We start from the raw sequence: 24,388 nt of genomic DNA, 5'->3' as shown, positions 1-24,388 counted from the left end.
GCATAGCCACCAACAACTTCTCTTTGAAACCTCAAGAATGCTTGTTAACAAACCTTCAAAAAGCAAGTCTTTCCTGAGAGCCAAATTAGACCAGAAGCTGAGTACCACCACCCTCTGGAAAAAGGCCCGAAGGCCCTCTGTTCTCCAGCCTGGCAGAAGAAGAGCCATGTCAGGAGCTGCTGCTGCTTGTAAACCAGCATGCTAAGCTGCATGCTAAGCAGTTGTTTAATGGCTTATTTGTAAGTCAAAGAAGTGGTTTCTTTAGCATAACTGTGGTTGAACGGGTGAACATGCATCATATGTAGGCAGGTGGGAAAAAACAACAACAAATGTGCAGTTTATCTGATGTGCAGCATCTTGTGCAGAATGCGTGTGTGTTTGTTGATCTACATCTGCACCAGCCTGAAAGTGTCAAAAGATAACCCCGCTGTTTTAACCAAGGCGTCATAAAAGTGTTGTAAATGACCTGCAGTCTTATGGCTTCTGGACTTACACACTCATAAAACTCAGCATTCACAGACAAACCCCTGCAGAAAAGTTCCAGCTAGTCTGACACTTTCCAATTAAAGAGATTTAATGAGCTTCCATGCAATTACATAACACATTTTAGAAAACATAACGATGATAAAGTGGTCCCAATTTTATTTTATTTAAAAAAATTTTTATCATTTATGTTTTCTTCTTATCTGAGACATTTGTGAGGTTAGGTTCATATTTATAGAGCCACGGAACGTCAGAAAGCAGAAGTGGCTTGAGCAGCCAAATCATATTTCAAAGGGGGATTTAATAGGCAGTATAACTCTTTGGGTTTGTGCTGCCTAACAGGGGTCAGACAAGTCAACAGCTGCCGGGGCTCTCCAACTCTGGCTGAGCTCGCTTCCACCGCTTGGCCCCGTTTCAAAAGGTGTCAACCACCAACGTTTAATTTCACCCAGTCTAGCACTTAGAATGCACGCGAAAAAAAAAAGAGATGGTTTAAGTATAATTAAAGTAGAGCTTCTTACCTGGACAAACTTGGCCACCAAAGTCCCAAAACAGAGAAGAAGGCAAAGCGAAAGTACGGTTTAAAACAAACAAACAAAAAAAACACTGTATACAGTGGATGGGCGACCAAAACAAAAAACACCCTCTAAATGTAATGTATTCAAGTTGTGGTTGTAGAAGAAGATGGAGTAAAATAAACTTCGACGAAGAAGAGGTGAACACCTGAGTAGCTTCCGAGCTCCGAAACACCACGTTGCTGCTGAGGACACCGGGACGGACACGACGGTGAGTTTTGTCAAACTTTTACTGGCATATAAAGTAGTTTTTGGAGAGAATGTGACGACATGAGGAGTAGCGAGCTGAAGTGTCCTGGCAGGAAGCCGCTCTCACAACGTCCCTTCACCGCCTGTGAGGAGGAAGAGAGTCGGCGGTTACCTGACTCCGGTCGTTACCGTGGGGCCAACCCTCCTGACACCGCCAGCAGCTTCAGGTTTCCTGCCCATGCGGTATAAACCGATACTTTTCATTCAACGCACAGAATATTTTATGTTTAAAATACCAATATAAGCCCTCCGGATATCAATAATAATGTATCAGAGGAAAATACAGGCTGGAAAATTACTTTAATCTTGCTTTGCCCCGTTTTAGAGTCAAGCCATAAAAGAAAGATGCTGATTTTAATGATAACCAATCAAGCGAAGAACTCTTGTTTGAATTTTAATGAAGTAATTTATTTATATAATTGAAAAGTGCCAGTGCACATTGAGTTGTAGCTACTTAAAGCTTTAGTACAATATGTAGCCTGTAAATGCTCATGTCAAAATATCAGATATGATTATTTATATTTTTTGATTCAAATGGATGTAAATTGAGCTACTTCGCTTTATTAGCTTTAATTCACTATGACACAAACATCACTTAAAAGGGGAAGTGATAACGTTCGCTGAATCCTAACACAGGATTGAGATCTGTACAGTTTAAACCCACAAACTTGGCCACCTAAACTGATCAACTAGTTTGAAAACCAAGTTTGATGTTACCAAAATGCACCTGTCACATCCTTTTGTTAGGAAATACTCATGGACAAATCCTCAAACTCGGTCATTAGCTGATACTTTGAATCATTTTTGTGTTCAGGCACAGTTCAGATGCTCCTTGTGTGTCTGAACTATGCATTCACAAACTAAATGGCAAGAGGAAATTATTGTCATTTTTTACCTGGACAGGTGACCTGTTCTGCCTGGGTAAGAGAAGGAGAATTTACGTCTCCAAAGGACAAGTGTGGGGAAAAAGTTCAAATCAAGTCCTGAGAGGTTAGCCTACCTTTGCTTTAAGAGAGAGCGAGCTATTGTGCTGCTTTGCTAACCAATATATTAACCTTCATAAATTATTTTGTAAATGTAGATTATATTAGAAGTGCGGGCCACTGCTTCCTCCTTCCATATAAAAATGGCCTTAAAATATCTTGATATCTTGAGAATGAAGAGTTGATGGCATTATATCCCCTCTTGACTTTTTGTTGTACAAACTATATACTGTAAATGCCTCATGGACTACCAGCATTCCACTCAGAGCAGCCATAAGTCATGTTACAACCTAGTTTTTTTTATACTGTAGCATCAAATAACTACTCAGAACCAAATATAGAAGACAAATAAACACTTTACACACATCAGCATAATAAGAACCAAATAAAGAGGCAGAAACATTCTTTGGATAAAATTTATTTGCTATGTATTTAGCTTTTTTTTTTTTTTAAATTTGGCCGCAGTCCCATCTATTAAGAGGGCGGAATTTATGACCTGTACTGCAACAAGCCTCTAGAGGGTGATAAAGACAATGTCGGTTAAGATTTTAGATCAATATGTGCTTTATTTATGAGTTTAAGGTCAGAGGTTCCCTGCCTTTTGTACCTGTAATGTCAACAAATCCATACATTACGAAAATTAATGTTTTGTGTGGACTGACTTGAGGTCAAATTCCTGCCCTGCTTTTTTTCCATTTTCTTTTAATAAAAAAATAAGGAATTTCAGTCTGAAAACATAACATGAGCATGAATTAAGAGGACAATATTTAGAATAATAGATGAATAAAGACACTTTTTGGAAAACAAAATGAAACTCATGAAGGTACCAGCATTTTTGAAAGGTTTTAACATGAGCCCAGTGTTTATTCTTGAGATTCTGAGTTTATTTTATTTTACAAAGAACTTTATTGGATGTGTTGTAGGAATAACATTTCCTTGAAGTGTCCTATATTACCTCATATCACGTAGCGACCGCACTGACCCTGGTGTGGGAAGATGTTTTAATTCATGAGTGACGGTAAGGACAGACAAGGCATTAAACTACTCTGTAGCTGCAGGACATAAACTAGGCCACCTTATTTTGAGTTATATTTTATTATAGCTTACTCATATTTCATTTATACTACAAGATACTTGAGGCATGTTTTCTTGTGATTAATTGCTTTCAGAATTTCCCCAAATATGAACCTCTGAGGAGCGACTTCAGAGGTGGTCGGTATTTTAGCTGCATATATTACAGCTTAGCTGACCAGTGCTGTACCTTCTTTATAATCCTGGTTTGCCACAAATCGTATTAATTCTTTATAGCTAAATTTCTTAAGCATAGCAGTTTTAAGCTAGAATGTCCTTGGCTGTGATCCACAGTGATAGTGCATGAAATGAGCACATCCACTTACTCGCCCTACTTCTGATTTCCCAAGACAAGAGTCTTGATATGAGGAGCCAGATTGCAGGAGCACACAGTCGAACATCACATGGCTTTCCCTTAACAATGTGGTTACACAGTGTGTCTGTTTCTTTTATGTGTGTGCGTGTGCGTGTGTGTGTGTGTGTGTGTGTGTGAGGGGGGATGTTAGTTTTGCAACCTTTCAGGAACAATACTGTGTGTATATGCTATTGTTCCTGTGTGTTCATGTGTAAAAGTACCAGCACTTTCTACCCTGTGTTTGCTAATGTTTGTGTTTTTGTAGTGTAACGTAGAAAGAGCAGAGTTTGTGTTTGTGCATGTGTGTATACAATGCACATGTGAAGAAGGACAGAGAACAATATGAGTCCAATGTGAGGTTTCAGCAACACATTGTAAACCATTTATTGTGTTGATGATTGTTGCCAAAGGGCCAATGCGTGAAAGACCGTCTGCCTGATGCACCCAAATAAGTCACAAATATCCCAGTGAGCACGAGACATGATTTCATGTTGTGATTATAGTAGTGGATGACACTTAACACTCAATGTTATTTTAGCCGAAGCAGTTTGATTATTTCATTAGTATCAATTTAGTATTTTATATTGTTCTAGATGTACAAAGCTAGCAGAATTTAAACTGTTAATGACCACTGAAGTGCTCCCAAATGTGTGTCTGGAGGTCACAAAGAAGTTATTTCCCTCCTTTATCACTTCTTTGGACTCCAGAATGCAGAAAGAGCCAGTCACCTATATGAAGCTAATGGTGACTGAAAGGTAACAACAGCCAAAACTGACCAAAAAAAATCACAATCTCATCCTGTACATTTCATGTGTTCTTTATCCATCCAGCCGTATCCTCAGTTATCTGCAGTTTGGTATGAGCTAAAACCAGGATGGAAAACTTGCGGTTCAGCGCTCCCGTGAACAAGCGCGTAGTGCAAGTGATTCAGTTTCATTGCATGTGCCAGCATGGTGCTACCGTGAATGAGCGTTGAACTAGAATTTTCTTTGTTTTTTCTTTTTAGCTCAAATCAAAGTGTATGTGGATTACTGAGAACACAGCTGATGAAGAACATGTTGATTATACCAGACGATGCGTTTGAGAATGTGCAGACAGTGCAGACAGACATTTTAGAAGGGATGCAGGAGGGGGAAAACATTTGTTGGGTGAAACATTGCTTTTTAGATTTAAGCCTAGATGACATTGAAGATCTAGGTATCTCTTAGACATCTAGCCAATTGGAAATTGCTTAGTGGGATAGGATACACACTTGTACTCCTGAGGGATGCAACCCTGTCCTCAAACTAGAAGGTCACCTTTGGTTGATGATGCAACAAAGTCAGGATATAAAGGTTGAATTTAACCATTTTATTAGTGTGATAATACCGGCGACCTGACCCTCTTAATCAAAAAATTCTTTCACCGTCTGCAGTCATTTTCTCATGTCCCACTAATTCTGTTTTGACTGTCACTGAGTCAGCTATAAATGTGACTCACTCATTTGCAAGCATCTACTGCAGTGCTTTTTTTCATGCAATCCAGGATTAAGGTTTAGCCATAACCACACCACAGTGTTGACACATCATAAAGCTCATCATCAAGTAATTTAATACGGTTTTGCCATTGTCTGTGCCACATGTCATAGTGCAGACCACATTCCACAAACCTGGCAAATGACTGGATCCCTCGGCGCTCGCACCAGCAAGAGATTTTTATTCGCCGAGGACAGATCATGCTTCGGTCATGTTCATGCAACTGAATTTTGCACATTATGTGATGTCATGGTGATTTGAATTTAATGCACGGATCATAAATGTGGCAGCCCGGTGGTGCAGTGGTCAGCACTGTCTCCTCACAGCAAGAAGGATCCGGGTTCGAGTCCCAGCTCCATCACAGGATCTTTCTGTGTGAGTCTCCATGTTGTCCCTGTTCCTGTGTGGGTTCTCTCTGGTACTCCAGCTTCCTCCCACAGTCCAAAGACATCAAGAGGGGACGAGGCTGATTGATACTCTAAATTGACTGTAGGTGTGACTGTGAGTGTGAATGGTTGTCTGTCTCTATGTGTTGGCCCTGTGATGGACTGGTGACCCGTCCAGGGTGAACCCTGCCTCTCGCCAGAAACCCGCCGGGATAGACTCCAGCCCCCCATGACCCTTAGGGTTAGGGTTATAAATGTTATCAGACAATTTTGTCATTTCCACAGTGGAAGTATACATCAATGATGTATAGAGATTTTTTGTTTTAAAGACTTTATTTATAATATTTGAACATTAGAAACAAGGCATGCCACCATGTCATACACCATCAACAAACTGCACAACACTCAAACCCAACGACAACACAAAAAAACCCACCCAACCTAACCCAAGATTTTCATCATTCTACATTTTATGATCATCATTCTTTGTTCCCTGTCTGTTTGCATTAATACCTTTGGGCATACGTTCATTCAAAGGAAGGAAAACCTGGTAAATTAGAACTGTACTGAAAAGGCTTGGATATTATTTCTTAATCTACAAAACATTTTTGTTCCAATACACATGGTTAATCAAACCCATCTTCAGTCACAGAACTACAACAGAGACATTTTATCTCCTGCGTAGAAAATGGAAAAAACAAAAAAAAAGGGTGGAAATTGGAAGTTTGTGATGAGAAACAATCTGCCTTCTGGATAAAAGACCTGCTGCACACCCGTACACTCCTTTGACCTTTACACATATATTTCCATGGACAGACGTTGTCCAGAATTGTAATTACAAGCACACTTGACTGGCAGTTATGTAGAACGAAGAAAGTTAAGGAAAGACAGGTGTGCTGCGTGTGCACGCATAACCGTTTGTAGGCCACACACGTCTACCTGTGTACTTTTGCTCTATTTACAGAGCACTACATTGTCTTTCCTCCTTGTCCTTGACTTTGACATCTCCTCTCTGGCTTTACATTCCTGTTAATGTGAAATGCTGCTTTTGTTTTTTCCTCATATACATCACCCCACACAACCAGACAAGCATATCAGACGACATCAGCCATCATGAAAGAAATATCACTGAAAAGAGTGCCCCTGTAGACTTTTAGTTAAAGTGGTGGGGTGGGTGGCTGTAAAAGACAGACATTAATGTAATAGCTGAAATAAAATAACCTTACATCAACCTGTGCTGTTGTTACATGAAAGGGCTTAGAAAATTCCCACTTCTTAGGTGCTCTTATAGGCATTTCTTTTGTCCTTTTTTTGCCTTCACATTGTCGAGGCAAAAAGGTATGACGGGACAAGTGGACTCTAAATGATAATTCAAGTGGTTGTTAAAAAAAAGACAAAAACAGCATTCTTAGCTTATGTAGAGTTATGAGTTGCTATTCTTTCATGTCCTTCTACTTTTCAACTTGAGTACACTACATTTTTTGTCGCTTGGTCAGTGAGCAAGGCCATTTTTTAGTGGTAGTTGTTTCATCTGCATTGTATGTGCACTTTTAGACGTGTGTGTGTGTGTGTGTGTGTGTGTGTGTGTGTGTGTGTGTTTGTATTTCTATGAATGCAGAGAGTTACCATAGTAACTATGTCATCTGTGACACCATGTGATTTTATCCATAATTCTTAGGCACTTTGCTGTGAGCGGCCTTTGGTCCTTCTCCAATTGTGAGTGATGTGCTTGAGTGCAGAAGTGGGCAACTTTTTTAATGATGTGTCCTTACATGTTGGATTGAAAAGTCTACCCTAAGCAACAGAGATGTTTTTGGAAATCTCTGCTGGCAAGAAGGATGCCTGACTGTTACATTTGCTTTCTTTCATTCCTTTTAATGGTGCTCTGACTGCACACTTCACCATAATTGTTCTATTCAAACTAGATCTCTTAGAGATGGGAATGTCATAGTGATATTTTTGTTCGAAACAGCTTAAAAGAAATGTTTTGACATTTTGGAAAATACACTTTGTGAACATATTGCTGTTGGTGAGACATTTGATACCACTCTCATGTCTGTAAGATAAACATGAACCAAGAGCTGGGCTGATTAGCTTGGCTTAGCGAAAATAGTGGAAACAGGGCTTGACAGTGAGGGCTGCCGCTCCATGTTGCGGGAAACCTTCGTTCCCTCTTCCAGTTAACTTGAGTGAAAATAAAAACATGAAAGCTGGAGGATTCAAGTTGTTATAGCTGAAGGTTTCTGCCATTGTAATCATAATTCAGGGAGTTCATTGTGAATTTGTGTTTGTTTTTCGATTGAAAGAGATTTTTTGCAGCAGACAATCAACATGAAATAGTAGGTGTACACTGAAGTTACCAACTACCCAACTTCAGCTAATGATTTTTTTTTTTTTTAGAAATAGTGCTTCCCAAGCTTAATAGATGCTACTGTTATGAAATTGAAATTGAAATGCCCTCTGGTGGACAGATTGTGTAAAAGTATTCATAGACTGAACACAATACACAGTGAAATAAGTAAAGAAAAAAAACATTTAAATGGGATTATACAGGAGGATATATGGCAGGATTCTGTGGCAAATTATCAGCAGGCAGTACACTTGAACATGCTCACATGCTCATGACTCTCACACGCACACACACACATAATGCATGTGAACGTTTCCCCAGAAACACACCATATGTTTTAGGCAAACGCATGTCACAATATAGGTTTACACTTGTGTACCTGTGCAGAAACACACACACACACACACACACACACACACACACACACACACACACACACACACACACACACACACAAATACCCTCATAACAAGCCGAAACTGGCTGGTGAGCCTTGCACCTGTGGGCCTCTGACCCACATAGGACCATGAGTAGGATCCGTCCCACTTTTCCACTTAACACTGCATCATTAACCCGCTGCCTGCTGTCCTGGAGGCTGAGGTGGATGGTACTCACCTCAGCTCCCAATGTCACTAATGTTTAGAAATGGAGAGCGACATTGCTCACGCACACTCTGCCTATTTTATTTCTCCTCTCCATTTTCTCATAATTACAGAGCAAATGGTTTCCGCCAGTATCAAAGTGGTTTCATGGAGTATTAAAGTGCACGGAGTCTACCATTTTAGCCACTATGTTGCCTCAGCCTCCAACACACACATGCAGTCCCTCCTTCTCTCCCCCTTCTCTCTTCTTCCTCTCTCCCGCTCACTTTCTCCCTCTCTCTCTGCATCTCTTCATATACATGCTGGCTTTTTCTTCTTTCAGTCTCTTCTCCCGCTGTCTCACTCTCTTATTCCCTCTTCCCTCCCTCTGTTTTTCTCCTCCTCTCCGCCTCTCCTCTCCCACACAAGCATGCAGATGCGAGCACACACACACACACACACACACACACACACACACACACACACACACACACACACACACACTTTTTTTCCATCCCCCTCTCTTGTATCCCCCTCGTATTCACCAGCTACTGCGCTGAGCAGCCTCTCTCACGGAGCCTGTGGATCCCCTCACTTGACTAATTAGCCTTGAAGTGCTGTTGGAGATCATCATATCCAGCTTAGCGACCTCGCGGCAGAGTGCAGACAGATATAGACCAGGCTGGCTGGAGACAGGGTGGCTGGCACAAGCAACCCGTCTATCTCTCTCTATTCACACTCAGTCTTGAGGACTTGTCAGTGGTGGAGCGGCGGAAGTGAGAGGTGGTTTCGCTCTGAGTGAAACGAGCAAAGGAAAAGAGCTGCGACCACAGCGAAACTAGAATGGGAGTCCTCTGCAGGAGCAAATCCTCCTAGAGACAGACTTGGAGGAAGCACTGCTGGCAATATACATAGATTTAAGGTGAGGTTTTTTTTCTGGTTCTTTTTGGACAGTTTGTGTGTGTGTGTGTGTGTGTGTGTGTGTGTGAGAGAGGGAGAGAGAGAGACTGCGTTTAATGCGATTTTGCCTTTCCCTGACCCACATTGTTGAAGTGTGCAGCCCAGCAGGAATTCGGTGCAAGGTGTCCTCTCTCTCTCTTTTTCTCTCTCTCCCTCTCTCTCTCTGTCTTCCACTTGCTGTCTTCCACTCGCTAATACACACTCTTGCATGCCCACACACACATACACGTACACATCTGTGTGGCACCACTTGTTGGACTGATATCCAAGTCAGCATGTAATGTAGCCTACTGGGATATTGGTAACTTGAATGTATGCATGTGTTTGATTAAGTCAGTGTATACAGGTGTGTGTGTATCAGTGTCTACAAATGCAAACGTGTATGTGTGTGTGTGTATGTGTTTATCTTTGTGGGAAGAAATCCCAGTTTGAAGCCATCTTCTTAAGGATGTTTTTTATCCCACATTGTGAGGAGATTTTTGGCCAGTCGTTACAACTTCTTTAGAGTTAAGGTTATAATGATTTCCATGTGTGTTTGCGTGTGTGTGCCAGTGTGCCTGTTCTCTGTTGCTGTGGTGCCAGTGTGAAGCTTAAGGGATGCACATCATTGTCAACGACACGGACAGCAACACAAGAGACAATCAGTCACGCCAGCCTTATGTCTGATTGCTTCTTTCTGCTTTGGAAGATGGGAACACAAAGAAAGACCCAAATACTGTTTTAACAACAGACACCCGCTTGGTTCATGTGTTTATACACTGAAAACACACATATAGCCCAGGGCAGTCCAAGAGCCTGACGACCTACAGAACAACCTCCCAGTTAAACTTTACCATCGATCAACACTGATCAACCAGATTCAATAGAAATGGAACATTGTGATCCTGGTGAAGGGAGGATTTGTTGGGTTTATTTTGCGGGCTGTAGTGTCATACTGTATAATGTCTGAGTGTACAGCAAAAGCCAACTGTCAGTGAATGCTGTCTTCACACTCAAACCTTTTGAAGGTGCTGCTGAGGCTCAACAGTAGTAAACACTCATTCTTACATTAGAATAGTGAGATAATAGTGAAATAGTATCTCCCATGAGACGGGCACATGATATTGAGGAAAGAGAGATGAAAGCAAGTATGTAATCCTCAGCATGGATAATGAACACACTTTTACACTGTGTGTGTGTGTGTGTGTGTGTGTGTGTGTGTGTGTGTGTGTGTGTGTGTGCATTATGAAACAGCACACTGTGCAATCCAGCCACTCGCCCAGGTTTTAGGTTACAAGTTGAACTCTACGCTTGGTTTGTTTTAATACAAGCAAAAATGACTCCATTAAATTCTTCGCCATTTCAAACAAAAATCTCATGTAATGCTATAAATAGAGGTCCGTGTTGATAAATCAGTGGTGTGAAACAGCCACGAGGGACTTCATTCAGAAATAATTGAGGTTTGTGGATATTGTGAGGTCCCCTGTGGAGAAATGATTGATCTACTTAATCTTGCATGTTTAAACTGAAAGGACAATTATTCAGAGTTTCAAAAATAACACAGGCACAGTCTTTTAATGTTGGCCGCTTTATAAATGGATTTTTGAGAATGAGCCTCACTTTCTTTCACACTGACTGGTCGAGGCGGATGGTCACCCGCATAGAGCCTAGGTCTGCTCAGTGTTTCTGCTTGGTAAAACGTTATTTGTCACCACTGTCGCTAATGGAAAATTGTGATTGTAAAATCTCTTCAAACTAAATTAAGTGTCATAAGATAACTTTTATTTTGATTTGGTCCAAAGGTAAATAATAAAATTCCATCACAAAATACTCTGAGACCCATCTACGGATACGGATGGTCGAAGATGGATGGATGGGGGAGCAAAGATTGACACTGATCTGAACATAATTTATTGAATCTCGGCTTGTAAACTTTGACAGTGTGTCCTGTTAGATTAAATAAGGTAAGTGAATTCAAATTTCTGCTCTTATTGGATCATTAATTACCTATTAATCCTTGTGTGTACTTTCAAACATGATAACCATAACACCAGGAAAATGTAACAAATATATTTTTCTACTCTCCTCAACACTGAAATATCCAGTATTTTCTTCGTAAATTACAGGATACTGAGAGGCCACAGAAACGATTCCGACAACTCAATTTTTTTTCCCATTTTTAAAAAAGCGCTACGTTAATAAAGAGTTCGAATTGAAGGATAATTTACCTTTAACTTAAAGGTGTTACAGTGCAACATGAATGCATTCCAATCGTGTGATGCAGCTTCATGCCATCTTGCTCATAACCACCATTGATTGTGGAAAGGGCTGACATTGCTGTAGAGATTTGCCCTCAGCCATAAAGTGAGATAACTGTTGTCAAGGAGATGAGGGAATAAGCTCGATATCTGAGAGGAGAACCAGATGGTGTTTGAATGAATAAAAGTACATGGAAAACTAAATTATTGCTGAAGGCATTTGCTTTATGATTGATAAAGACGTGATTTCAAACTTCAAGGGAAGTTCTTGGAGAAATTGCTTCAACTGTTTGATTCAGATAGCGGTCACATTTGAACTGAAAACCAATAAGCTTTTAGGACAAAATTACTTTTTTTTTAAGCTGATGATACTTCGCATTTCAGAAATTCCAGAAATTTGGTCACTGCCTTTTTTGTCTTACTTGGGTCAGTCAGTCTTGACTTGGGACTTACCTGGCACGGAAAGACCTGAGACCTACTTTGGACTTATAAACCAATAACTTCATCCCACCTCTGCCTGTCTTTGATTCCTCCCTGTGTCTATCGGTTACTTTGAGAACTGGAGCTCTTTCTCCTCAACTTCTACCCGCTATCCCTCAATTGCTGTTATTTCTCACTGCTGAGTCTGCTAGCCCCCCCACCCCCCGCCGCCCTCCACCCACCCCCACCACTTCTGAAGGGTCTCCAAACGTCTGCATCATGACTTTGTCTCTCTCTTATCTCTTTCTGTCAGGCTTTTGTTTTTGATCATCCTGCTGTGTTTCCACTCTTCTTCTCCTCCTTTCAACCTCATTTCCCCCCAATTCTTTTGATTGCCTACCTGTACAGTGTGTGTGTGTGTGTGTGTGTGTGTGTGTGTGTGTGTGTGTGTGTGTGTGTGTGTGTAGATTATATCTTTGTGGGAATCTGCATATCTGTCAGAAAGTGTCAGTAAATGTAGGTGTGCATTTGCATGAAAATAATAGTTTTTTAATGCAAATGCACAGACAAGGATTTTTTTCGCACCCCATGGTAAACGATAAAAGTGTTCTTCATGCTCAGACATGATTATCTGTGAAACATGAAGCACAAGGACTAGCAGAAGCTTTGTAGGTCCATGGTGTGGTGTCCTGATGATACATTACGATGACACAAACTCCAGCAAATGTTACGTGAGGTTGTTAGGATTTAGGATCTTAAAGCGGCTGCCATGATTTTATCTGGTTAGGTGCATATGAAAACAAGACCATCTCCCATCAGATTCATCTTTAAGTGCCTCTAGGTTCCCATGCAAAATGACGAGGGTAACAGCAGCTCTGCTCTTGTTGTCTAAATGTAATATATTTAATTTATCCCAGACAGACACCAAAGCCTGATATATATAACTCCTGGGTGATTGACAAATACAAGAGGTACACAATAGATGTCAGGAGCAAGGAGTTACAAGTAGCCATTAAACTTTACCTCCTGTAAGTCTAAATTGAGTCAAGGTGAGGCTAAATTGAGTGTTAGAAAACTGTGTAAGAGCAAATTTGTGCACGGTACGATTTCATGAGTGAGGCCCCAAGCTGGAGCTACATAGTTGCATCTTTCAACATCGTCTTAATAGGTTTTTCTTTTGACAAAGGAACAAATACACGATCTCATCACTTTGCATCTTGCAAGCTAAATGCATTGCATCCTTTTTATCACTTACGTCAAAAACAAAGGCGTGTGCTGAAGCAAGCCTGAGTCAGGCGGGTCAGCACAACACAGGCGGCAGCTGAGAAATGCAGCCTTCATTCTAGTAAACGCTGCTGCTTCCAGCCAAAGTCAACATGCACTGGAAGTTCTTAGCACTACTTAACGTAGTCAGGCAATAGACTCCACTGTGAAGGTCTGAGTCAGTACAAGAAGGTGCTCAGTGTTGCTTTTGAAATGTGTTTTGGCACACATGAATTCGGAGACAGAATTATGCAAACACATGCAGAGCAACAGGTGAAAAAGAGAAAGCTGTATTTTCTTTTGATCTTTTCTTACTATACAAAATATGAAATTTACTTGGTAAGGTTTACAGTTTCATCCTTATATGTAGCTACTGTAGCACCAGAATATTCCTCGGGCTCTCAGGAAATACTTCATGTACTACTTAGCACTGTAAACGTGTGCGCACGCAGTATTTTTTACGGGATTAAAACCAGTGCTTGTGCAATAAGTTAACAATATGAAGTGTTAACTTGTGCAAAACATGACATTGTTGATCATCCTCCTCTGCATTTGCTCTAAGATATTGTTTAACAGAACGGATCAATGCTTCTTGTCCGCACAGATGTTTGACAGTCGGCTGACAGCACAGAGGAGGGAGATGAGGAGCCACCCTGGAGACAGAGGCCAACAAAAGACCAGCACCTACATTGTTCCCTGCTTTCTTTTTGTGGAGGTGAGTTTTTAAGCCACATTGCAAGAGCTGAGATCTGCAAATGTCAGTCTGCTCCGACCTGAATGTTGGAAGTCATTCTGTATTTATATGTTTGTTTCGTCTTCTTCTGTGTCTGATCTGACATAGTTTTAAATTCTAAAAGGTTGCAGGCTACACAGTGTGAATGCTGCACGGTTGTGAGTTAACGTGTAGAAATAAAGAGGCCTTTGATCATTTTCTGTTGAATGTCTAGAAAGTTTGAGCCACACAGGGCTGTCTGATGGGCCACTGAATGCACACTTTACATTCATTTGCATTTGAATGTTCCCATCATCTTGTCTTCTGTTTCTGTCCCATCACATCCTTCTTGTACCGCTTCACATGTTTCTCATGGCAGACTAAATACAGTGAATGTCAGCGGGGGAAACGCAAGAATTAGCTGGCTTTGTTTTCAATTCACTGACACTCAAAAGGAGTGATTGATTTGATTAAATGATCCTAAATGGGTAATTTCAAGATGTGGGTAGTAATGGGTATATTTACAATTTTATAAGCCTCATGAAGTACTTTTTTGAGTGTGACAGGCAAAATGGTGACACTGAATGATAACACTGTATATTGATGTTGTTCTTTAAACTACAATTCAGTAGCTCGGTGCGTCAGATTACGTCCCTGTCACACAGTGTGTCCTGCAATGAACGTGTATCATCACAAAATCTCAACATCTGTCTAGGGCTTGACATGGTGTGACATGGTCTGCTGTAAGCTGATTTATTTGCCAAATCATGACATAATACAGCAGACAACGAGCAAAGAACAGCATTGAAATTACCATTTTTGCGCTCAATAGAGTATAAAATTGAAATATTTTGTGATCATTTGTGATTATTGTCTAACAAGGAGAGGATGACTTGTCATGTCATCACAAATCAACGGATGTAAAATTTCTTTCCCTGAGGAAGACCTATGAAAAATTGTGATTTAATTTAGAAACATGTCAGGGTCTAACTGCCTGCCTGACTGACTTGTGTGAGTGTTGAGATGGTCTGGCAGTTGCCCAGGGTGCAAAATGTCCAGAGGACACCACAGTTGTTAAGTTAAAACAGTTTAAACAAAAGAAAGGACAATGTGTGAGGAAAAAAAAACCATCAGTAAAAGCATCTGAAGCACCAGCACGAGGAGATGGCACCAGCTGGTGCCTCAGTTTCACTTTCTTTTTCGATGGATCTCGATGGACCTCCTTTCCACTGAAGAGAACCAAAACTTTTTTCGCTCATTAACCCGCATGGACACTCATCATGTCAGCAAACACAGAAGAAATGATGGTGGTGCTGCGGGGCTGCCGACTTCCAGCCGTGGGCGCTGAAAAGTTTCCTGAGGAAAGTGAAGAAAGATAATCAGCATTTTCAACTCACATAATCAGCCGCTCTGCATGATCTATAAGGTTAAAAGATCATTCATAAATATGAATTTTGATGGATCTATTTTAATGCGGGGACAAAAAAAGCCCCACAACTCCGCTCAGAAGCCTCGTGTTGCCTCTCATACAGTGAGGTTCATTTTAAAAACCTTTTGTGTTTGCATTTCTGTGGAGTTTATGTCATTATGAATGCCTGAAAGACCGTCCACCGCACCGGCTCCAGTTGTGCTGCAGGCTATGCAGCAAAAAACTGAGCTGGTGGAGCAGGTAAAAACCTACTCTGTCGTGCCGATGAAGCGTCATCAGCGTAGTTCAAGCAACATCATACACAGGCAAAGATAGTTGTGGGTTCTTTATCAACATAAACCTACACTTGCATCCAAGTCCAGCTTTACTAGGCATGTCTCATCTTAATCTAGTATTCTTGTTTGACCAGTCTTCTATGAACGGCACTTGCCGTGCAACAGGACTTGTAGCTGAAGAGAGTTTCTGGTAAGTCTGCCACCTCTGGAACCCCTCAGTCCCTCACACGATCCTCTCTCAACGTGGCCCTCTCACGTGACCCTTTTGCTCTTCAGCTTCTCTGTTCCTCCACTCCCATCCTCTTCCCACGACTCTTCTTCACTCCATGTAATCCCTAAATGACCTGGTGGAGTGTTCATGGCCTCAGTTGCATTTCCTAATTAATTGGCCTAATTATGAACGGAAACCCAATTAGCCTATACTGCTGCTAACACGCTCCAAGCCTGCAACTCCTCTGAGCTCCAGCAACAATAGCGTAATGAGCTCAATGAGCTGTTTATTAGTCTTCGCTTTTGAGTTCCACTGAACAATGTGATGCTGCTTTTCTGTGTGAGTTAAAATATTCAAGTTTAAGGTTGGTGAATTTTGTCGAGTCAAATCGTGCCGTGGAAACATGACTGGATAAGTCAAAAGTTCAGGTTTTGAAATAGTGGATTTAGCTTACAGGCAGACAAGAGCTGAGGATAGATATGGATGTTTTTCTGGCCAACTGGGTGAGACAGACTTAAATAAACACATACAGTCTTAGGAAAGCTGTTCTCTTTTAGGATTTGCAATTCTCAAAAAAAGAAAGTTTCCTTGCACCTGAAAAAACATCCCCACCTCTTTAACTTAATCACCTGGAGGATTTTTCTCCAGCCTTACTCTTCTTCTCTTTCCTTGTAGGCTACTTATTCACGGCATCCTCTTGAGATCGTACTGTAGCTTTTCATCTGTTCTTTGTGCCGCATCCAAACGCATCAATCTTCTTACTCCGTCTGTCTTCATGAGAACGCACCTCTGTTACAACCGCAGTCCTTTGAAGCACAAATATCCCACGATCCCTGCAGGTTTACACTCAATGTTGAGCTTGCTTTTATTTTTCTTTTGGTGTTCTTTGGCACTGGGTCATTCTCGGTATCCTTTTGGACTTGTTATAATGATTTTCTAGCTTTTTAATAGTGCACAGATAATATCTCTAGGCTGATCTGTCTGTGGTGCTCCTCCCCTCGTCCATTATTCTCTTTGACGGTCTCCTGAGTTCTACTCAGTCTCTTTTTTACACAGATCCCTAGCATCACCACTCTCCTGCACTCATTCCCCCGAGTAATTATATCTTTTTCACCATGCAGCTCTCCATTATTGCCCTTTTCTTGTAAGGCTTCATCTCCTCCTCCCACTCCAGAGCCTCTCTGCCATTGCCATGACTTCCATCTTTCCTGTGTGTTTCTATCCAGCTTCATGTTTTCTCTCGATTCTCCTCTCTTCATTCTTTTTGTCTTTTCTCTTTGCCTTTGTTCATGACATCCTCCTACTGAGGGCGAGCCGACCTTAGCGGACTGTATCCTCATGCTCACCTTGTATCACAGACTGGAGGATGACATGAACATCTTCGTGCCTGGAGGAGGGGCCGCAATGTTCTCTGCTTTTGTGTGTGTGTGTGTGTGTGTGTGTGTGTGTGTGTGTGTGTTTTATTTTGCTTCTGATTTTTCATCTCTCTCCAGAGTTGTGACTACTCTTTTTATAGCCAGAGGTGGGAAGACATAAATCTGGTTTGACTTTAATCACTGTATATACACCTGAATGAATATATGTGCATGTCAAGAGTTTATTAAAGGGCATTTTTATGTTCAGTCCCCCCCCCACCCTTCCAACCACCCCCTGCTGTGCTCATACAGACGCATCCTACTGTAGCATAGCTCCCCCCGGAGGGTACTCGCTCCTTTGTTGTTACATTAGCATCTCATTACCCATTTCTTTTTAATCCAAACTCCCAGTCTTCCTTTCTTGTGATGATGTTGCTGATTCCCTCTCTTTTCCTCTTGTTCTCGCTATCTAGTTTTCTATCTTTGACTCTGCTGTTCTCTCTGTTTCCTCCTCCTTTTATCGTTCTATCTGTGTGATGATGGCCTTTTTCCTCAACGCTTCTTGTCTCAAGGCTTGTCTGCCATATCTGACTTTGATAGCTGTATCTCTCTTGCTGGCAAACTTTCCAAGTTTCCTTCTCTCCCATGCTCCTCCTCTCTTGTCTCTGCCTCTGCTAGTCATCCGTTCTCATTCCATTTTCTTATTCTTTTAGATTAAAATGTGAGAGCTGACCTTCCTGTACAAACAGACACACTTTAAGTTGAATGACAGGGAAACAATAAAAATGTACAGCAGGTAATTTCTCTCTCTCTCTCTCTCTCTCTTTCTCTCTCTCCCTCTCCCTTTTCTCTCTCCTTTCTCTGCTTTTCCCTCCTCATGTATTTGCTCCATGGCACAGCTGTCACTGCTGACATGCTGCGCAGCCACACAAGAGACCAGTCCGAGGCCTAACAGAGGCACTGCTTCAAAGGACCCTCTTTAAAAAGTCATTTTGATACAACCGATTCCTGACTTGCTTTAGATACTGGCGGGCGGGAGTAGGCTTGTATTTCTGTGTGATCTAGGCCAGCCAGACTGTGGAAATCTCAACTGAAGCAGAGTTAAAAAGTGCTCAGTGAGACTACAAGTGGACTCTTTGAGTGGATTTTACTCAGTCTACAACTTCCAGCTCGTGAGTAGAAGTACTACTACTTGTAATTGTTCTGAGAACGGTTAATCATTTCTGTTAACTGATAGTGGAGTTACTACAGAGCCACAGATTGATGGCACCAGGCCTTCATGTGTATCCTGGCTTTCCAGCTTTGCTGTTAAGCCTCGGCAGCCAGCTCGGAGTAGCAGGGCTTCCTCCCCCTCCTCCTCGCTCCATCTTCATGCCTTGTTGGCTGCAACCTCCTGTGGCACATAGACTTCTGTTAAATTAAACAGACTGCTGAGCATCGGACCACATATTTCATGATCTATGGGTCATGCTGTCAGCTTGCATCTCTCATTCTCGAATCCTGAGCTTTCTTATAGATGCCTTAATTTGTGCATGATCAGTCATTTTTGCTTATATTGTAATATTCCTGTCATTATTCTCTTTTCTTCACATTGAAATTTGATACATGGATTTGTATCTCCATTTTATTGTTACCACAAAGATATTACGTGTGTTATTATTATCTTTTCCCGTTTTTCCATCATCTCTGTGTCTTTAAATCTTTAAATGGTGGTAATCGTTAGGAAAAGGCTTGATTATCTATTAAGGACTAATAATGTATGGAACTAAGGATGTCTTTTGTGCTAAAAACCTGCTCTCTCCTTTAGGGTGAGGTAGATTTGTCATTTTGAGGGTGCCAACTGAATGACTTCATGACTGAATCAAGAACTGATCAATCTGCGGCAGTTTCTCTGGGGAGAAAGAGAGAAGGAGTGAGATGATGTGATGTCACCTCTGCAACATGGGGAAAAAATTATACAATTTCATGTATTTAGCAAATAAGTGTTTTAAACACCATTTTTTTCCCAGAGTGGCGGTTGTTCCTGATGGCTGCAGAGTGAACCTCTGTTTCCTCTCATTCGTCACTGCCCTGTTGCCCACCATCAGCTCTTCGTCTCAGTGCTTTGTGTTGCTGCCAAGTGCACCAGCAGGAAACTGTTACCGTGTGTGTTTACAGGACTTGTGTCATTGTGTGAACATGGAGGGCCCCTAGCATCTTCCTCCATAGTGCTGTGAATGCAGCAGCACAGTATAGGTTGCTCCAGTAATAATTGTCATCCTATCTGCATCAGGCCCACAGCTGCCTGCAACACAGCATCATCTTCTCTGCGTGTGTCTTCTTCATCCATATTCCCCGCTGGATTTGCCACTGCCTTGGTACATCTTCTACCTCCAGGCAATGCTGGGGTTGAATCTGTTTACTCTTCTCTGAAGATGTTGTGTTCCAAACAGCTTTATTTGTGCCAAGACCCAGGCCCTGCCAACCAAACTGTACCTCATAGCAAAACACCACATGTTCTAAAGTACTCCATGAGTATTCCTTTTATATCTTGCACCAGTCCTCTGTTTAATGAAATATCACTGCTGATGCAGCTTAACCCCTCATTCAGCAGTCCTCTCTTATTTCCCTTTATAAAACCAATAATTATTCGTCTCACTTCTCTCTAGCCTCTCAGTGGGTGATGTTCATGACCGGCATCTCTTTGTACCATGAAAAAAAGATAAGAGTGAGAGGGGGAGTGAAAGAGCACATTTGGCCTCATGCAAGCAGTGCATTTTAGGGGTGCCAAGATATATTGCTATGATATTTAAAAACATGATTATGAAAGATAATGCACACTATTATTAATAACCCAGCATCATCTGGTTTACAATCCACTGTAGCAGGTGTGGAATATTCTTAAAACTGGTTATACTCTTTCTTCCCTCATTTCACTCAAAAAAGAAAAGAGAAAACATTTAAAGAAGAATTGAACAGATAGAAATATTATTAGAATTGTACAGTTCAAATTTTCTTATGAAATATTTTGGTCACAATAATCTTAATCTTAATCCGATGTTGTCACAGCCCTTTAATCCACAGATTATTACATTTATTTGTGCCACCTCACACAATTTAAGGTTTTCACATCTGTAAATTGCCAGATGTGTAACTTCACTTGCATTATACTACCACGTCGACTGCTAACCAGTTATATGAAGGCTCAAACCCAAAATAGATTCAAAGTCTTCTCAATCATTAAACATGTAATAACCAGTAAGGCTAGTGTGGAATAACACTTCACATCAGAGTCTTTTCTTTCATAAAGACAAAATAAGAGAAATTATGGTATAAAATCTCATAATGTGTAATACTTTGATGAGACTGAAGGGAAAAAACAACAGTAAACTGTAGTTGCATGCTTTGTCTTTTGTGTAATCATTTAATCATATAATCTGAATTAACATGGCTGCAATATAAACAGGATTATTAATGGAATATTCATTTTCCCTCAGCATGTTGGCTTAGTCGGAAAACTGTCATCTTTGGAATAAGGGCTAAAATTGGAATAATAGCGGATAGAGCATGCAAATGTGTGTTTGCCATACACACACACACACGCACACGCACGCGCGCACACGCACACACACACACACACACACACAGAGCTCATGCTCACATTATTCTCCCTCTAGTTGTACCCTCATTATCTCCATGAATAGCACCTGCCTGACTATCTGCTGCGCTGAGATTTCTCAGCTCTCTGGAAAGATGTTTGAAACACTTGTTAGCTGTCTGCTCTCCACCTGTTATTACTGTAGATAGAGATGGATATGAGAGAACATGTGCATCACAATATAAAGGACCCTATCACTGTCAAATACGGAGTAGATTACACTGTAGGCAACATATTATGATATTGTAAATTGAAATACTGTATAAGATCTGCATTGAATAAACTGGTTATGTCCCATATCATTTTATCCTTCAATTTTGCCTCATACAATTACAAGACTGAGGGACTATTTCTCCCTGCTGCCCGCGCTGCATGTTACTCCCAACAAGGTCAGCTTAATGTTTCAATTGTAACAGATGTCAGATCCTAAAACCAAAATATTCACATTTTATGAAATTGGCACTTCCATTTCTGGCGCGGTGACAGATCGCATCGCGTCAGTAGAAATGATTTCCCCCGCCTTGAGAAAATTGACATTCATCTTTGTCTTACTCTCTGTCTATATATGTGTGTGTGTATATATGTGTGTGTGTGTGTGTGTGTGTGTGTGTATATATGTGTGTGTGTGTATATATGTGTATATATGTGTGTGTGTGTGTGTGTATATATGTATAAATGTGTGTGTGTGTGTGTGTGTGTGTGTGTAAATATATGTAAATATGTGCTGATACATGTCAACAGAGAGATTTGGTTTAAAAACCTTTAATTGTACCAGTGGGTTTTATTCATGCAACATGCTTGTTTGTGTGAGCCTGCCTGCGCCTTTTATTCTCCCCGATTTGCAGATGCGGGGGCATGTGTGCTTGAGGACTGGGGATTTTGTAGAATTCTGTGATTGTTCTTTTGTGTGTAAGCATTTTAATATGTTATTTGTGGATATGCAGTACTCTGGTATTACACTAGCACAATAAAAACTGCACATATCTTTAAAGAAGGTGTATGTGGGGGGGTGGAGGATGAAGAGAAAGAGAGAAAGTGTGTTTGTGAGTCAGAGCAGATATAAAGTCTGTTGACAGCTAAAAATATTGTGAGATATGGGAAGGAAATAAGAAAAAGAAAAATGATTGATGGAAAAGAAGATGAGTTTAAGGTAAATAAGGCAACCATTCGTTAATCAGACAAAAGAGGCGGAAGGGAGAAAGAGAATGAGTGCCCACTTTGATCATGTTGCTTTTTACCTTTCTCTCCACTTCACCCTCATCCTCTCTCATACATCCTCATTTACTCTTTCAACTCCTCTCCCCTTCTTGTTTTCTCTTGCCACTGCTGCCTCCATCCATTTTATTTCCCAGCAGGGTGCTTTGTGATATACTAATGTCTCATTAACTGTTTAATCCATCCATTTATCTTCTCCCAATTTACCCCTTCTGCAAGTTCCCAGTCTTCTCTTTAAGTCTCTCCCCTCTGGCTTGTCCAGTGTTTCTATCACTCCGCACATCTATCTTGTGCTCTTGTTCATTGTTTTGTAATACAATCCGGTGACACCAGGAGGCAGTCAAGCCCATTCATTTACTCACTCCTAACCTAGTAGGATATGCATCAAGGAGCATTGGGGCTTTTTTTTTTTTCCACAACTGCTTGTGGTGGGGTGTGTTGTATTAGGGTCACTAGAGGTTTGCTGCTGAACACTGAGAGGACAGTAACTCAGTATTGTTGCTATTTATGATGCCAGATTTGAGGTTTAATATCACAGCTTTTCTCTGGGTTTTATAAACCAATCAAAGCTTATTAATGATCAGACTTCAGAAAAACAGATGTGCTTCCTTATGCCAACTGTAATTCATATAAACAGGACCGACAAAAAAAAAACAAAAAAACACACCTCTCACTGTAACACATTACAGTTCATCAACACTATAAATCACAGCCCCCAAAATGACCATTAAATCAAATCAACACCTCATTTTCAATTAAAACGGAACATTATAATCTTCATGAAGGGAGAATTTATAACACAAGATCAGTGCAATCATTTCAATATTCATTTGGTTTGATGCCAAAGCAACATCATTTCATGGCTAAAGGGGTATACAGACCAAACAAGATGCAAGGGAGAGATTGAGTGGGAGTGAGATGTAACATTTATTGCTGTAATAAGACCGAACGAGTGTGGTGATTAGACCACATTGCTTTGCCGTAACATTAATTGAAGAAATAGCAACAGAGAGAGGTTGGATGGTGGAGCAGAGCCAGTAGATGGAGACTGAACATCTCGAATGACTCACTGGGAACATTTGAAATAATGGGTGCTGATGGCTGAGGGGGTGGGTTATGTAGAGTAGATCCCTTAAATCAAATTTTGGAAGCAGTTGAAGTACGAGTAGTGATGGGGAGGATGAGGTATTTGCAATATTACATGTGAACAAACGAAAGATGAGGTGACATTTAAAGTGCAGCAACCCAGAGCCTGATAGGCTCCGAGAACACGGGCAGAGAGGTGATTGGTCGGATGACATGACATCAAAATTGTGAATGAAAGGAATGTAGACAGGGTGGTGAAGTGGGAAATTAGCCTTTTGTCTTGGGCATAATAACACGGCTGTGTCATGATACACTTGACGCTGTTCAAGGAATGCACCAACTTTTTGGAGAAATATGCATTTTACAGAACCAGACAAGAGGAGAAATACTCTTCTTTTCTCTGTGTAGGCAGTAGGCAGCAGTACGACCCACAGAGACCAGCTGACCACTAGTTAGCTTAGCACAGTGAATAGTAATGAGTGGGCTGTAGACTTTTTCCAGAATAGTCTTTGCACTAATAGCAGCAGTAAGGTTGAATCAGACACAGCTGAAACTACGACTGACCAGGAGGAGTGATTTAACACAGCACCTCAAAAATGTGGTCAAGAAAATGCAATGTCTCAACTAGAAAGATGTTTTATTATTGTCATGCATAAATATGATATTCATTATTAGCCCATAAAAGGCTTCCAAGACACCATAAATTGGGGTGGGGTGGGGGTGGGGGGGGGGACTTTTGACTGAAGTATGCTAACACCCCCCCCCCCCCCCCCCACACACACACACACACACACAACCATTCATTGTGCTAAGCTAACTGGCATTCAGCTGCACAAACATGGAGGGGAAGTGTATCTATTTTCTTGTCTGGCTCTGGTGAGGGTGGTAAATAAATACATTTCCAAAAAGCTGTTGTGTTCCTGAAAAATTTGTCCTCTCCCTATTTGTTACGTGGTGACATATTTCATCTACATACTGTTAATAATCTCGACGAAATGAAGAATTGATGTAACTGGTGCTGTTATGTTCTTGGGTTTGTTC

General features: G+C 41.1%; 2 protein-coding genes across 7 annotated transcripts in view; one reads left to right on the top strand and one right to left on the bottom strand.

The window, feature by feature from the left end:
• The window catches only part of palm3 (paralemmin 3), a 37,764-nt gene extending 36,265 nt beyond the window's left edge, over window positions 1-1,499 (bottom strand). The window contains exons 1-2 of one of the 5 annotated variants that reach the window (XM_086211219.1): window positions 1,005-1,285; window positions 54-149 (exon numbers count right to left, since the gene is read on the bottom strand). The gene's annotated coding sequence lies outside the window, so the exon portion shown is untranslated. The other 4 variants (XM_086211216.1, XM_086211217.1, XM_086211215.1 and 1 more) reach the window with 4 other exon arrangements.
• The window catches only part of LOC147257349 (phospholipid phosphatase-related protein type 5-like), a 57,831-nt gene continuing 34,282 nt past the window's right edge, over window positions 840-24,388 (top strand). Inside the window, exons 1-2 of one of the 2 annotated variants that reach the window (XM_086211221.1) lie at window positions 840-1,269; window positions 14,032-14,142. In XM_086211221.1, coding sequence (XP_086067347.1) covers window positions 14,032-14,142 — 111 coding nt within the window. In that variant the 5' untranslated portion in view covers window positions 840-1,269. Of the gene's footprint in view, window positions 1,270-8,919; window positions 9,470-14,031; window positions 14,143-24,388 lie in introns of those variants that run through there. The other variant, XM_086211222.1, reaches the window with a different exon arrangement.

This window comes from Aulostomus chinensis, chromosome 8, assembly GCF_037954235.1.
Source record: "Aulostomus chinensis isolate RoL2024-O1b breed Wild chromosome 8, RoL_Achi_v1.0, whole genome shotgun sequence".
Taxonomy (NCBI): Eukaryota; Metazoa; Chordata; class Actinopteri; order Syngnathiformes; family Aulostomidae; genus Aulostomus; species Aulostomus chinensis.
This window is presented reverse-complemented; position numbering and strand designations above follow the sequence as displayed.